The following is a 17,227-nucleotide window of genomic DNA, read 5'->3' as shown; positions in this document are numbered from 1 at the left end:
GAAGCAAGTATATCAAATTTAGTGAAAATCGGTTCAGATATAGATATAGCAACCATATATATGTTTCATCCGATTTAGTGTTTTAGTCCCTTACATTCGTAATATTCACTCCACAACCGTGATATTTGGTACCAGGTATTAGATGGAGCACAGGAATAGCTGTTTTAAATTTTATCGAAATCGGTTCAGATTTGGATATAGCTCCCATATATATCTTCATCCGATTTCGGGTGATTGACCACCAAATGGCCGTAATAGCATCAATTTTGGTAAATCCGACCGAAACCAGCTTAGAAGCAAGTACACCAATTTTAGTAAAAATAGTTTCACATATAGCTATAGCTCCCATATATATCTTTCATCCGATTTGGTCTTTAAGTCCCTCACATTCGTAATATGCACTCCACAGGAATGATATTTGGTACCAGATACCAGATAAAGCCCAAAAATAGTTGATTGCAATTTTATTAAAATCTGTTCCGATTTGGATATACCTCCCATATATATCTTCATCCGATTTCGTGTTAATTGTGCATCAAATGGCCAATATCAGCCCAAATCACCTGAATTTTCGTACATAAGACCGAATTCAGTCTAGAAGCTAATACGTCAAATTTGGAGAAACCCGGTTCAGAGATAGCTATAGATCGTAAAATGCACGATGGAATTAGATAGATTTTGATTTTGTACCAAATATCTCATAGAGCTCTGAAATGCCCTGTATAAACCTTTTTACGAGAGCTCTACTAAATATGCATAGTGGTGTAGGGTATCATATAGTCGGCCCCGCCCGACTTTTGAGCTTTCCTTACTGGTTTTTTTTTTTTTTTTTTTTTTTTGTTCGTTGTGCCAGAAAAAATCAGAGCGATTAAAAAGTCTAGCACCATTAGTGCCCGTCGCAAAAACGCAGGTAGCTGTAAGTAAAACAAAAAAACATTTTGAAATTATTTGATTTAATTCTTCTAAATTGGTTTTATTCAGTGATGGTATTGAACACCACTCGACGGTTACGAACAATAAACATTGGATAAATTCTAACACCAGCATCAAGAGTTCATCCTGTCAATTACATTTTTCTTCGTTTAGATTCTTCGCCGGGTGGCGAACTCACTTAAAAACTGTGCCGTCGTTACTCATAACTTTGTAATGAAGATGTAAGCCTTTAAATATCCCATTATCATCAACCTTCTAGCATTGCAAAATATAGTACATTTACATTACCATTTAAAGCGTTATTCGGCTCATACAGCATTCATGTTATTGCTCGGGTGGGTTTGAATTGTAAAAAACCTTTGGAAAATCAATAATTCCCCCAAGTATATCTGTTATACAGCTACTTATTTCAATTGATAGATGGGAAAATCTTAAATATATAAATTCACATTAAAGGAGTATTTACTCCAGGTACGGTTTAACCTTACATCGGGTAATTACCCCAACGAAACCCATCACAAAGTATTTTCCCCAAAAGGAGGATGAACAAAAATGCTAAAAAGCTATTCATAATTTCATCATTGCAAATTATGGATTTTGGAATTCCGACTGTCATTAGCGATGATTTTGTGTCGTCGTTAATTGCATTCTGATTTATTAGCTTCGGACGTAGTTGGTTAGTCGGTAATTAGTCAATGTGATTGTCACCACTTAAAACATGTTTTCAAAATTAGCAAATTTAACAGATGTCCAATTAATGTCATTAAAAATTATATAAGATGGGTTTTTTTCTCTTCTTAGAAACAATCTAATGTTTAAATTATGAAAAGAACTAGCCACTGTTCTTTCCAGAAAGAAAGAAAGAAAGCGTGTCAGAGAAGGGGGAAGAGAAACTAAACGATTCGCTTTAAAATGTTAATAATCGATTAACTATGAAAATGATGGACGAAAACATAAATCAATAAGCTTAGCAAAAAAAAAAAATGAAATGTGAAAGAACTCAGGGAAAAAAGAGAATGTTTAAACAAAAGAAACTTCATTAGAAGAAATGCAAAAAAAAAAGTTATTTTTGCAAATCACAACACCCTGCCAGCCATCATAGAGGCTTTTGAAAGTCAACACAAAGCAAGAACAACAAATCAAAAATTAATTTTTTCTCATTATGTTTTATTGTTTGATTCGTAGAAAAAATATGTTTGTACATTTTACAAAAAAACAAGAGATTCACAAAAAGATGTACAAAAAAAAAAAAAAAAAAACTTTGAAGAATGCTACAGACTAAGATAAATATTTAAATACTTAAATACAATACTTATTTACAGCTTAAAATTAAAAAGAAGCTCTCTCCTTTAGGAGCGTAGGAAAGAAAGACAGAGAGCTTAATTCAAATTAATTCCTTATCGTATACAGTTTCCACTAATTGTACATTTTCCACTTTATTTTTTTGTAAATATTTTCTAAACTCCCGCGGAGTACTGAAATTCTTCAGGGGATATTTACCGAACTGTCCGTTGGTCTTGGCCACGGCATAAAAGACTGGATAGGCTCCGGGAGCGGTATGGACACGCATTGTCTTCGACACTATGTCACCTAACAAATCGTCCTGATTGTAAAGAAAATGTAAGTGTTTCTTTTTTGGCTGATGTTTAGGTTTTACAAACTTTTGTGGGCTAGCCGGCAATCCTCGTACAATGGGTGAGTCTTCCACTGGGCCACTGGCCTTTGCGTCATTCGATCCCTTGAGACGTCGCATATTTTGTGAATTGGCATATTTACGTTTACCCTTGTAGGGTTTAATCGATTGGATTTTGTACAACGACGAATCTTCGCTCAATTTATTGGGATCCTCTTTGATGGGTGGTAAATCGAGCGGATTGACACGTATCACCTTCTTTTGGTCCATTTCCACTTTGTCGGGTATCACATCTTCGGTTATGACCAACAATTTGGCGGGATCATTGACGTTTTTCGATGCCACAACTTCTGCCTCGGCTTCTGCCTCTGCTTCTGCTACCGGCAATGCCAATGACTTGGGGCTTTGAATGGCGACGGCGAGTAACACCAACATCAACAGTGGCTGTAACGAAATGGAGATTAGAAAAAACAGACAGTTGGTTATTTTATGGTTGTTAAGGTTTTTTATTTTTATTTTTTTATTTTGGGATAGAGACTAGAGTAATTAATCATGAGGTAATTAAATACAGTCTGGTGCAAGAGACGGTACAGTGGGTATAGGGAAATTCATCCAATGGTTCTAATTTGCTATTTAACTTAAAGAATATTAGTTTGAAAAGGGTTCCGAAAAGAACAAATACATAATTCATGTATGATATTTTTGGGAACTATAATATCCCATCTCTGGACAAGGTGGTCAGGGTATTATGTCTTTGTGCATTTGTTTGTAACAGGCAAAAGGAAAGGAGATAGACCCATAGTTCCTTTTGATGATCTGCATAGAATCACATTCTGAGTCGATTTATGCATGTCCGTCCGTCCGTCTGTCCGTCTGTCCATGTATTTTTGTAAACAAAGTACAGGTTGCATTTATTGCCCGATCCAGATGAAATTTTGCACAGATCATTTGTTTGGCCCAAGGACGAACCCTATTGAAATTGGAGATAATCGGTCAAAATTTAGATATAGCTCCCATATATATCTTCGTCCGATTTGCCTTTTATTGTGCACCAAACGTGTAATATCAGCCCGAATTGTATGGAATTTTGCACATACAACCAAATTAGGCCTGAAAATATGTATACCAAATTTGATCGAAATCGGTTCAGATATAGCTATAGCTCCCATATATATTGTTCATCCGATTTCTTATTTTTGTCCACCGCCGCCGTAACATGCACTCTGCAACAACAATATTTGGGGAAATATATCAAATACATCTCAGAAATACATTTGCAAAATTTTATCGAGATCGGTTCAGATTTGGATATAGCTCCCATATATAACTTCGTCCGATTTACATTTTATTGTGCACCAAACGTCTAATATTTGTCCAAATGGGATGGAATTTGGCACATACGACCGAATTGAGACTAGAAGCTAGTATGTCAAATTTGGTGAAGATCGGTTCAGATATAGCTATAGCTTCCATATATATTATTCATCCGATTTGTTATATTTGTTACCCACAGCCGTAATATGCACTCCGTAACAACGATATGCAGGGAAATATGTCAAATACAGCTCAGAAATATCTTTGCCAAATTTTATCGAGATCGGTTCAGATTTGGATATAGCTCCCATATATATATTTATCCGATTTCAAATTAATTGTGCACCAAATGGTCAATACAAGTCCGAATTTAAAAGATACAAATGCTTCGCCATATTTAGTCCTTTGAACTTTAAATTATAATTATAATCATAGCGTGTATGATTGAATTCTCCCATAAAAACTTTTAATTGTTATGTGGAGCTCTACTAAATTAGCAAAGTGGTGTAGGGTATCATAAAGTCCGACTTTAAGACTTTCTTTACTGGTTCAAATATACCTTATTGGGAGAATAAGTTCTCTGAAAGTGAAATTAGTGATCAAACACAATTTAAGCTTTTTCGGGGGTGAAACGATGTAAAACAAACTGGTAGATCTACCCGATTTGAAATACCCTCAAACGAACTTAGTTCTAGTATTGGTGGTGACTTATGTCAATATTTCGACTTATCACCAATGAAACAACATTTTTCTCAACCATAAAATAGTTTTCAAATATTTTTATATTCATGACATTACAGTACTAATATTTAAAAGGTTTTTATGTATATGTGCATGAAATTGGTGATAAGGTGGCGTAGGATAACATATATTCCTGAACACAAACATTGTCATACGCTTATCTCGATGCATATTAAATTCAGGATCCCTTCTATCCATTTAATCTGCACATTCTAGCCTTTTACATACCATATCGAACCATAATTGTATTTTACTGTAACTTTTGACTTATGGCAAATAACATGACTTTGGGATGTTATAATGTTATAGAAACAATCAGAGAGAGAGAGAGAGAGAGAGAGAGAGAGAGAGAGAGAGAGAGAGAGAGAGAGAGCTAAATCGCAAGCAATAACAGATAGTATGAATACTGAATGTAACACAAAAGTAGATATAATGTTTAGGATGATGGTATTGAAAATCCATATCGATCCCTAGAATTTCAGTATTCAGCAATTCTTAGCATAAATTTCTCACTAAATCTACTATAACATTTTGTGTGTTTTATACAATTTTATTTTCGATATTTTGAAGATTACAGCCATAATTTCTAACCGAATTGGTTGCAATGCGTCATTTTGGTTTTTAAACATAAAGTCTTACAACGAAAAACATATATTCGTAATTTAAGTGTAATCATGCGCTCTCCTTACAAACAAAATAAAGGTTAAGGTTACTATACCTCCCATAATGTTCGATATTTTGAAGTTGCCGTAAATTGGCGCTTTGGACTCACAGTTTGCCTAGATATAATATAAGATTGTTTGTGCTGAAAGGTGTATAAAAATGTGCAAGGCTGAAGATAACGCCGGCTTCTAAAAAATATTATCTATATTGGCTCAATGAGAATTAAACTATTTAAAAAGTATCAGTCGGTTTTGCCGACAGATGTATACCCTTAGCCAATGCCCGATTATTTAAATATATTTTGACTTCTGTTATGATTTTTCAAATTGTTTGACCTTCTATGGAGTAAATTTCGAAGGAACGGGCCAATATTATCCATTTTGTATCGGAACTAAATAAATATGACATAGATATTAAGAGGTGTCAAGTGTGGACTATTCTGGTTACTTCCTTCATGAAATATGTGATAATTTTTGGAAAATGTTAAAATGTGCGTGAAGTCGATAGTCGATCGGAGTATTCCATTGGTGTGGGTAAAATTACAAAAAAAATCGAACATTTATATCCAATTTCTACTCGAGGGAAATAATTAATATAGCAAGTTGTAAAGAATCGCTGATTTGTTTCGCAAGTTATGACAGAAACAAGCAAAAAAGCGGTAAGTTCGGCCGGGCCGAACTTTAAATCCAACCCTCCACCATATGGGACGAATTAAGAAATTTTCAAAGAAATAAAATCCATTAAAACTTCTGTTAAAATCTTAAAAATACCGAATATCGCAAGGTGCCGATATATGAAGGATATACGATATTGTGGACCTATATAGACAATTCTATTTCAGGAGGTAAAGTACTCACAAAGAACTCCTTGTGTAGAATTTCAGACAATTCCATTGAAAAATGTGGCTGACCAACACGTGGACCTGTACATACAATGTTTCACCACACGAACTGGGACCCATTATGACTTACAAATACCAATTTTTAGAGAAATTTAATGAAAATACCGAATATCGCGGGGTACCGTTGTATGGGGGCTATACGATATCGTGAACCAATATAGATAATTATCTTTCAGGGGATAAAGTACTCACAAGAAACGTCTTTCGTGAATCTTCAGACAATTCCGTTAAAAAATCTGGCTAATATCATCTAAACACCGAATATCGGGGTACCGTTATATGGGGGCTATACGATATCGTAGACCTATATAGATAATTCTCTTCCAGGGGATAAAGTACACACAGGGAACTCCTTGTGTGGAATTTCAGACACATTCATTGGAAAATGTGGCTAAAATCGTCCAAATACCGAATATCGGGTGGTACCGTTATATGGGAGCTATACGATATCGTGGACCGATATAGCCCATCTTCGAACTTGACCTGCTTACAGATAAAATACTGATCTGTGCTTATTTAACTTCCTATCTTTATTTGTTTTGACTCTAGCGTGATTAAGAATATACCTACTGTGTTGGGTCTAAGATATAGTTATAATTATTAAAAATGTTGACTCTTTGTGGGGGAGGTACTAGATGGAGTGGACCGATATTGTCCATTTTCGCAAATGACCTAGCACTAGTACAAATAGTAGGATTTGCAAAGTTGGAGCAAAATCGGATTATCCTTTCTCTTTCAGGGCAGTAATTTTTTTTAGAACAGTGTTGGCATATTTGTTCAGGATACCATAGCATTTTGTTGTTGCAAAATGGTCAGGCTTAATCCCATTATTATTGTTTTTATGAAAACAACGTTTGTTTATTAGTGGAGAACGATGGTAATGTTATTTTTTTTAAATTCGAACATTTTTGGAGTAAGAAAGAGAGGGCCGATATTGTCCATCTTCGAACTCGATCTACGTTTGATAATAATATTACGATGTTCCAAGTTTGGACCATATCGGATACTCTTTCAAGAGTTATCGTGTGCACCAGCCAGACAGACAGACGGACGGACATCGCTAGATCGACTTCAAATGTTCTGTAACGGGTTTGGTCCAAAGAGAACTGGGGTCTAAAACCGTTTTGGCAGTATCAAATGATATATACCCTGACTAGCCATATGTCTGTGGGTAAAATAAGGGATAATCAGGCACTTATTTCTCATTGATCCTAAGACATTTCAAAATGTTGATCTATTGCGAGTATAAGATAGTGAAGGGAATATTTGATGTAATCTAAATTTTGTTAGATGCCAATAAGGCCAATCACTTTCGTAACTTGCCTACAAAAGATCAACATTTTGAATAACAGCTCTCATCAAATGTGTACCTAGTGTCTGGGTTTCTTCAAACCCAGCATATCTAAATGTTTCTGGCGTATTAACAGATATATCTCATATATTCCCTGCTTCTAGTACCTAACCGATAAAGGATAAAAATGGAAAAAAAGGATAAAAAACTAAAACGGAACCCATTCTTGAGATCTAGATTTGATTCAATTTACGTCCAACACAAAAGGATATTTTAGTTGAACTTTTAGAATTCAACTATGGTTTTCTCTGATGATGATCTTCTTCCATAATAACGTTGTAACTATCGAAATAACATGTCTTGAAATCAGGTTACGATCATTCGCTTAGCACTGTAAATATTAAGATAATCCCACAAAATACCATGGGTGTTGGGAATTTCAAGCATATCATAGCGTATAAATTTCAATTCGCCACAAGGAGCACAAAACTACACTCAAAACTCATCTGATCATCATTAATTATAGTTTTTTAGCGCAAAAATATCAAATTTCACATTAACGTTCTTCATTCATATATTTTTATCCACTTGATTTGTAGTGTTTTTTTACTCTTCATATTTTTTAATGAGCTCACCCGTATTTTTCGACAGTTGAACATGATTTGGAATTTGTTTATTTAGAACTTTTTCTCGTTAATTTCTTAATCAGATGTGTGTTACACGGATGAACACCTTCACTTGAGTCAATCACACAAATCGAAATGAATTTTATTTTGAGAACTTTTCATAGAATATTTTGTGTGTGTTTTCTATTTTCAAATTTCTTCGTAACAGCCAGGCAGTACCAACATCAATGGAGAAATGTTAACTGGCGACTGATCGGTTTGCCAGCCACTAAATAAAGTTTTATGTGTGCCGCATTTGATTGGATCGTCGTCGACAACGACTACGACTTGGTTGGTTATCGTTTGTCGGCTATGACAAATAATGAGTTATGTCTTAAAAATATTTTTTTGCCATAATTTTTTGTTTCGTTCACAGTTTTGCAGCAGCAGCAGCAGCTTTTTCTGTTTTGTTTGTAACGTTTCTATTGTTATTCGCATCAATGTTCTTTGGGATTCCTCTTCTTGACACCCAAATCGAAATTACCACCACCAAAAATAGTAATAATAACACTTCGAAAGAGATGGGGGGGGGGGGGTATGTTTCCCCTCTTAAAGAAAAAAAAAGAAATTATTAATCATATGTGCCAAGAAATGTTAAAAGCATAAACAATTATCCAGCAGAACCAATAGATTTTTGAAAACGCTAAGCATTTCATATTCTCTCGCAAAAGAATTTTAAGTGTGAATTCAAAAATGTACCAAATGTAGACAATCTTCCATTGCATATGGGTCATACATTTTTATAGTAAGAACCACTTTTGCTTTTTAAACATCGAATTTTGTGGTATATTGGCTTCATTTATATAATTTATTTATTTAGAAATATATAAATCATATTAATTATCAGGAAATGTCAACACATATTTTTTAAAATATAAATCAAATCGTAAAACAAGGTAACACTAATAGTGACATATTTGCAGAGTATCGAAGCATTGCATTTTTCTACAATATGACCACTTTTACTTCCTAACTACAATCGCATTTAAATATAGAATTTTTAACCTACTTTTACACCCTCCGCCATAACAAGATTGTTTAACTACTCGAAAAACAAGTTAAAATGTATTAGTCGGTTTTGCCGAAATTTGGACTTCTGTTATGATTATTCAAATTGTTGACCCTCTATGGAGTTGGCTCCAAAGGAATGGGCCAATATTGTCCATTTCGTATCGGACCTTAATAAATATGATACAAATATTGCGACGTGCCAGGTTTAGACTATATTGGTTACTTCCTTCACTTAATATGAAATATGTTATAACTTGTAAAAAAAGTTAAAATGTGCGTGAGGTAGGACATATAGTCAACCAAAGTATTCCATTTTCGTACTTCTTCTAATACAAATAAAAATATTGGATACAATTACAAGAAAATCGAACATTAATATCGAATTTTATGCGAAATTATAAATTCGATATTCATCTCAGGCTTCTGGTTGAGAGTAATATGTAGAAATAACAAGTTGTAAAGAATCGATGACTTGTTTCGCAAGTTATGACAGACAAAAGTATAGAAAACTGCGACCAATTGTGGCTGAGGTACCAGAAGGAGTTCGCAGGTATATATCATTTTCACGGCAGATCTTGTGTTACCAAAAATGTTTGTATGTGTGAAATTTTAAGAGAATTGACCCTTTGCGGAGAAGGTACCAGATGTTGTGGACCGTTATATCCCATCTTCCCAGCAGATCTTGTGTTAGCAGTAATAATTGGATGTGTGAAATATGAACCAAATGCTCATTTCGGATTTTGTGATCGTTTGGGTTATTCAAAACTTTGATGGTACCAGAAGGAAAGCGCCCGATCTTTACCATCTTTATAACAGACCTTGTAATTATGAATATTGAGACGTACCAAGTGTGAATGCAATCGGATGTTAATTTCGTGTTTTATGAGCTTCATGGATATTCAAAATTTTGACGCTTTGTGGGGGAGGTGCCAAAAGGAGTGGTCCGATATATTCCATCTTCACATAAAATCTTGGGTTAATTGAAATATTGTGATGTGTAAATTTTGAAACAATCGAACTCTTACATAAAAATTTTATAAGAGTTAAAATTATTCAAAAGTTTGACCCTTTGTTAGGGAGGTACTTGATGGAGAGGACCTATATTGTCCATTTTCGCACCTGACCTAGCAGTGATGCAAAAAATTGCCAAGTTGGATCAAATCCGATTGCGCTTCTTTTCATACCCAACTATGTGTTGGGGGTATTATAAGTTTGATTGGGCTAAAATATGTAACACCACGAAATATTGGTTTCCCACATAGGAAAGTATATATGGATCTTCCTATCACGATCTAGCTATGTATTTCTGCCTATCCGTCTGTTCCTATTAATTTGTAATCACTCTACAGGTCGCAATTTTCGCCCGATCTTCACGAAGTTTAGAATGGAGGTGGAGCTAGAGCCAACATAAAAGCTTTTTTAATCCCGGCGAAATAACAAATAGACGAACAGGTCAATTCTGACCGTTACGTAGATGCTGATAGCACCGGTTTTTTTAAGCCCGATAGAACTTGAAATTGTAAAATATAACACAAAAAATTAAATTGTAAATAAACTTTTTTTATTCGAAAGATCTATCTATAACTCTCGTTTACAGCTGCGATATGGTCTTCAGTACGCACATTCCTTCTACGTGCTGGTGTTATTGCATCCTGTAGAGAGTATGTGGTACGAAATCTATCCACAGTTCGACAGTTGGCTTATATATATCTATATATATCGGAATATATACAATGTGTATATACGAAGAAAGGGGATGTTAGCTTCTATGCTTATATCTCAAAAATGGTGGGACCGATTTTGACGGGACCCTCCAGCATAGTATGAAGCGGATATTAAGTTTGCCATTCAGTTTGTAACAACTCAAAGTACTCATTTTAGACCCCTCAAATATATATATTCTTGATCAGCATAAAATTCTATGTCGATTTAGCGATGTCCGAACGAATTGAAGTAGATTGATACAATTTTGCTCAAATGTATGTTATGTCTGCAGGACTTTTGGTATTGAAAATGGGCCAAGTAGAACGACGTTTTGGTATAGCCCCCATATAACTGTTCCTCCCGATATTCGGTATTTTGATGATTTTAGCGACATTTTTCACCGGAATAGTTTCAAATTTGGTATTTAAAGTTCGTAATGGATACTACAGCCTACGACAGAAAATTGTCTGTGCAGGTCCACGTCTTCGTATAGCCCCCATATAAAGGTACTTCCCGATATTCCGTATTTTGATTCTATCGCATTATAACCGATTTTTTTCAGTTTCGCATTTGAATATTGTAATGGCTTATGACAAATGTTACCTACGCAGGTTCATGTCATCGTATAGATCCTAATATAATAGCTACATTCGGTATTTTTAAGATTTTAACAGAAGTTTTAACGGATTTTACTGTTTTTAATTGCCAAATTCGTTCCAAATGGAGGAGGGTATTCAAAGTTCGTTCCGGCCAAACTTACAGCTTTTTATTAAAATTGACGCATGCGATTTATTAAAATTGACTTTTAATATTCAAGTGTATATTTTGTAATAATTTTTTACCTTACAACACAGGTTGAGGTTATTATTTACAGATTGCAATTATCGTCCGATCATCACGAAAATTTTCACAATGGTAGGGTTAGGCTGAGAAGGGCTATTGATTTCAAAGATGTCCGCAATATAGTTGAAATGGACCAACAACTAAAAATGTTCCTGGTTTTGCAGCCGTTATAAAGGTCAGAAATAGAAACTAAAATACATGAAAGCTCGCATAAAGCTAGAGTTTAGGACAGCGGGTAGAATGGATACTACTTTTGTGTGAAAAAATACCAACATTACTTAAGGCGATATCCAAAATACACAAAAGTCGAACTTCTGGTTTTTATTCTGGTTTTAGACAAGCAAATCATATAGATGAGTCTAAATTTGGAGATACAGAGGGGCCTCGTGCTCTTGGAGATGATCGCAAAATATTTAGGGGTTCAAATGAACCAAAAACAGAAACAATTTCTTGATCACACAATTTAGGTCAATCGACACGCCTGAGAAGAGAGTTAAGGACAGGGAAGCATTTTGGAGGTCCCTGTACTTTCCTACAATATGGTTCACCTTACTTCCTAACCTACAATCTATTTAAATAATTTGCTTCAGAGACATCACAAGCAAAAACACGACTTTGCTAAAGTAGAAAACAGCTGATCGTTCAAGAGTTCATTGAACTCAATGTAAGTGGAAAGAATTTGGAAGAATTGGAATAAATGGAATAATTTGGAATGATATGCTCCGCTCTGAGCAATCAATCCTCCGTTGTATGTGTCGGACTCTCAAACAGCGAGAATGACACGTAAAAATAAATAGAGAAAAGAACACAAATGTAACAACTGATTGAGCGGAGAACTCAAACTCTGCAATAGTAGTTACACGGCAATGATACAACAACACGATTGAGTTGTAATCTCACCCACCAATTGACTAGCGCATTCTCATTGGACATGCGCACTCAAAGCAGAGAATGTAACATTGGTTGCAATAGGATGTATGTGGCTGAGGGAAGAGAACGATGATTGAGCTTTAGTTTCAGCATGCACGAGAGAAGCGCATTCTCAGTGACATGCGCATTCGAATAATAGAAAGAAGAGAATGATGCTGGAACTGACTTAAGAGAAGTGTGCAAGCTCTGATCACCACATACATACACAAGAGTAGCATATGCTCATTCGGACCAATGAAGACGAAGAAAGGTAAGCTGAAAATAACTTAAGAGAACATGGCAAGCTTGGATCTCAACATCCATAAATAAGAGCATGTACTCAGTGGACATGCGCGCTGGGAATAAACATGAAGCTGAAAAAGAGAATGGAATGGACAATGCAAGACGAGGTGAACAACAATATGGAAGAGATCATGCATGGAGGTTGCTCACTCCCATGTGTATTATGAGTGCCTGGATGATCATTGAGAAAGCACTTCTAATGTATTTTCAGGGTAAACCTGAAAATGCATCTGGTACAACAGAGAGATGTTCCCATAAATAAATAGTGAACAGTGAGGCTGTCGCAGATAAATGTTATGACTCTGTTATTAACAGAGTTCTACAGAACACGTTTTTTAATTTAACAGCCTCGGATCTGTTACACTAAGGAGCAAATGTACCACTTATGTTCACACATATTTTAAACGAATTTTGCCCCTTTTTTTATTATTTTTTTTCCAACAAATGTTTCCTTTTTACCGAAATTTTAAGAACTTCCCACAGAGATTTTTTGTAGTCTCACTCAGGGCTATTTTTCAACACACAGGATATCAATATTTTTTTTTGTAAAAAACTTACTCACAATCCTCTTGTTGTATTAAGGCAGTCTCCTCTTAGTAAATCCTCTTAGTCTTCCTCTTAGTAAATCCACAATTCCTAGGTGTCGATCTTCTCAGCTTAGTTATTTGGGAATTAGCCAGGAATTTCCAGATATATAATTATTTTGAAGTTTATATTTTGGGGTGAAACACGACACCGGCACTTTATTCAAATTGAGTGAATCTTTCGACTTCTTGTTGTGTACTGAAACGACGAAATTATTACAAGAGAAACGTACCTATGGAAATCAAAGGCTTCTGCAGCTGAATTCTCTGGAGAGCAGCTTGTCGATCCGGTTCGACGTGGACCAAAATGTTCAGGCAAACGGCTGAATTGCCTGGTAAAGCTTTGGAAGCATCTACCGTGAGTGTGATGGTGGACAACTTGCTCTTAGAGCCCAAACAAAATCCAAGATCACTTTTTTACCTTGAATGTTGTAGCTGGCAGAAACGTTTGAAAACGGTTGGAACCCAAATCCAGAGTAATGAAAAAAAAGCTTTTATATTTCGCTATATTAGAATTCTTTTTATTAGGATGGTACTGGATTTGGACTGTCAGGTTCCAGAGTCGAATTAGAATAGAATTCAATAAGACGCGGAAATTAGACTCCAATATGGCCATTAGAGAAGGCCGATAAAAAGAAATATGAAAATGGGAAAAGGAAAAACATAGAATAATTATCTTAACTTCGATAACAGTTCTAATGGATAGTACACTAACAATGGTGCTATTCATATTTAAGATACAGTTTAAGGAAATGAAAATGGTTTACGTTTTGACGTAAACACCTACAATATGGTCACCTTTACTTCCTAACTACAATCTATTTAAATAATTATGGAATTTTCATCTCACTTTTACACTATAACAAGATTGGGATTAGAGTCAGAATAGAACCCTATTGTTAAAATGGACCAGAAACAAAAAAAATCTTGACTTTTCTGTTGTTCTACAGGCCACAATTATAGATCAACCAGTGCGGAATTTTGCATCGAGATAGAGTTTAGGACTGGGCATTAGTGTACCAATTTGAATGGTCATCAAACAATATTTAGCGGATAAAATAGACCATAACTTTTTGGTAAAAAATATTAAAATTTCAAATAAACCGCGAATATTTGTATCACGGCGAAATCACAAATACACGAAAACGTCACTTCTGTGTTATATTGATGCTCATATCCAATATCTCGCATATATAGCAAAATATATACAATCTCATAAATCAAAGAGAAAGTCAAGAACCGCTGGACTGATTTTCACAATTCTCATCAATTTGGAATGGTTTCTTGCCAGAAAAGGATAAAATGTTTGTCATATTTTTAGTAGCATGCAATTTTTTTCAATTTGACTCACAATTTTTAGTTGTACATTATATCTACACATTATATTACAAGCGAATTGATAAACTCCATACTATGGTGAGGGGTACAAAAATATATATAGTGATGATAATCCTCTTTGTATGCCATCAGTTGGAGAGGGTATATAACATTTAATACGGCCAAACCGTGTCACATCGAACCTAGGTCCCTTTGGACCACATCTGTTTCAAGACATTTGAAGTCGTACTAGCGATGTCCATACGTCCGTTTGTCTGGTTGGTTGGTGCGCACGATAACTCTCTTTGGACCACATCTGTTTCAAGACATTTGGAGTCGTCCTAGCGATGTCCGTACGTCTGTGTGTCTGGTTGGCTGGTGCGCACGATAACTCTCGTAGGGGTATCCGATTTGGTCCCAACTCAGTACATCGTATTATCATTATTAAACTCACATCGAGTTCAGAGATGGGCAATATCGGTCCACTCCTTCTGGTACCTCCCCAACAAAAGGTCTAAATTTTATGTCTCATATAAAATGCGATATACGAGTTTGATAACTATCAAATTTCACACATATTTCTATTAACAGACAATATTTTTGTTAACCCAAGTTTTGGTGTGAAGGTGAGATATATCAGTCCACTCCTTCTGGTACCTCCCCCACAAAGGGTCAACTTCCGATTCCACTTGGCAAATCTCAATATTTCTATCTTTCATAAGATCTGTTATAAAGATGGTAGAGATTGGACTATTCATAAAAAAATAATAATAAATAATAATTATTAAAACGCGAAATAAGCATCCAATTCTCTTCAAATTACACACAACCAACCCCTTCTACCTCAGCCACAAAGGGTATAAAATTTTTCTGGCATAACTTGCGAAACAATTCAGCGAATCTTTGCAAATTGCTATATCTATGATTTCGCATAAAATTGTATAAAAATGTTCGATTTTCTTGTAATTTTGCCCCCAAGTATTTTTATCTGCATTAAATGAAGTGTGAAAATGAAATACCTCGGCCCTCTATATAGGAAGTAACCAATATAGTCCAAACCTGGAACGACGCAATACTTACATCATATTTATTTAGCTCCGATATGAAATGGACAATATTGGCCCATTCCTTCGGAACCTACCCCATATGGTTTTAAAAATTGAATAATCATAATAGAAGTCAAAATATATTTAAATAATCGAACATTGACTGAGGGTACACATCTGTGGGCAAAACCGACTTTTTATTTATTTTTTTTTTAATTTTAAATAATTTATTTTTAATAAAATACAAAAATTGTACTTGCTTTGTTTCTGTCTACTGATTTGTTGATTTAATCTATTTTTAAATAAAGGATAAAACCACCACCATTTCTCCGAAAATTTTGCAAGAAACCAGACAGGCCCATTATTACAAACCTGCTTCCCATTACAACGAGGCAACCTTGACCTAATAAATAACCTTTTCACTCTCGTGTATTTAAAAACAACTGATTAATTGTATACATTCATCAAAGAATATTACAAAATGTTATCATCAAGTAATTGCCACCATTGTATTAACAATATATCAATTCATTATTCAAATCTAAAACAATTATCCTTGTTGTTAGTTCGAGATGTGAGAAATTGTTCAGTGGGACAGGATAAAACCCATTTCTCATTGAAATTAAAACATTTTGTCATCAAATTTATAAATTTGAATGGAAAAAACATACAATAGTTAAATACAAGAATTTATTTTAAAATGTTTATTAATGTTCAAAATTAGACACACCGTATTTTCTTTAGTGCCAATTTTTATCGTCATTAATAAATATTTAGTATCATCAACAATGTTCACATCCTTCAAAAGCCGTATCATTGTCAACACCTCTCGTGGGCATAATTAAAGTCGTACATTCAATACTACGAAATCCAAATGAGCATTCTCTCTTTAAAAATACAAACACACCTAAAAAGTTGATTATTGACAATTCTTCCTCTTCAATAGATCCCACTTCCTCTCTAATAAAGTAATTATAACGAAAATCAACAATTTAATTTGTCATAATTCTTAAGAAGTTATGAAGTTTTAACACATAGTCAATGTTCTAACCATGTTTGTATTACAGATGTGTAAACAAACGCTAAACAAAATTAATGATTACATCATCATCAACAGCAACCGCAGCATCACAATGAGTGAGTTGAAATAGTTAAAACATACAAACATACATATTGCTTGATACTCAAATAAAACAACAACAACAACAACAATCGCACAATCACATCAAAAATACCTGGCTTACAAAATTTCTACGTCATTCCAGAAATAAGCATCCGCTGGGTAGATACCCCCAAACGACGGAAGGTGTAGAGAAAGAATAATGAAAACAAAATAAAGTCAAGAGTAGAAGATTTTTATGGAGTCAGA

At 34.7% G+C, this 17,227-nt stretch overlaps 1 protein-coding gene across 1 annotated transcript; it reads right to left on the bottom strand.

The window, feature by feature from the left end:
- Positions 1-2,176: 2,176 nt before the first annotated feature.
- On the bottom strand, positions 2,177-8,373 carry LOC101890364 (uncharacterized). Its single transcript, XM_005180802.4, has 2 exons — positions 8,112-8,373; positions 2,177-3,010 (listed from the first exon to the last, which is right to left on the bottom strand). Exons 1-2 carry the CDS (start codon positions 8,133-8,135, stop codon positions 2,318-2,320), a joined length of 717 nt encoding a protein of 238 aa, XP_005180859.1. The 5' UTR covers positions 8,136-8,373; the 3' UTR covers positions 2,177-2,317.
- Between the last annotated feature and the right edge of the window lie 8,854 nt (positions 8,374-17,227).

The sequence above is a fragment of the Musca domestica genome, unplaced genomic scaffold (assembly GCF_030504385.1).
Source record: "Musca domestica strain aabys unplaced genomic scaffold, Musca_domestica.polishedcontigs.V.1.1 48, whole genome shotgun sequence".
In the NCBI taxonomy this organism is placed as follows: Eukaryota; Metazoa; Arthropoda; class Insecta; order Diptera; family Muscidae; genus Musca; species Musca domestica.
This window is presented reverse-complemented; position numbering and strand designations above follow the sequence as displayed.

Bases quoted from the DNA above. Each gene is read 5' to 3' on its own strand.
- LOC101890364 (XM_005180802.4), bottom strand. From the start codon at position 8,135: ATGTTCAACTGTCGAAAAATACGG. The intron at 3,011-8,111 runs GTGAGCTCATTA...ATTTCGTTACAG, and splicing joins TCAACTGTCGAAAAATACGG to CCACTGTTGATGTTGGTGTT.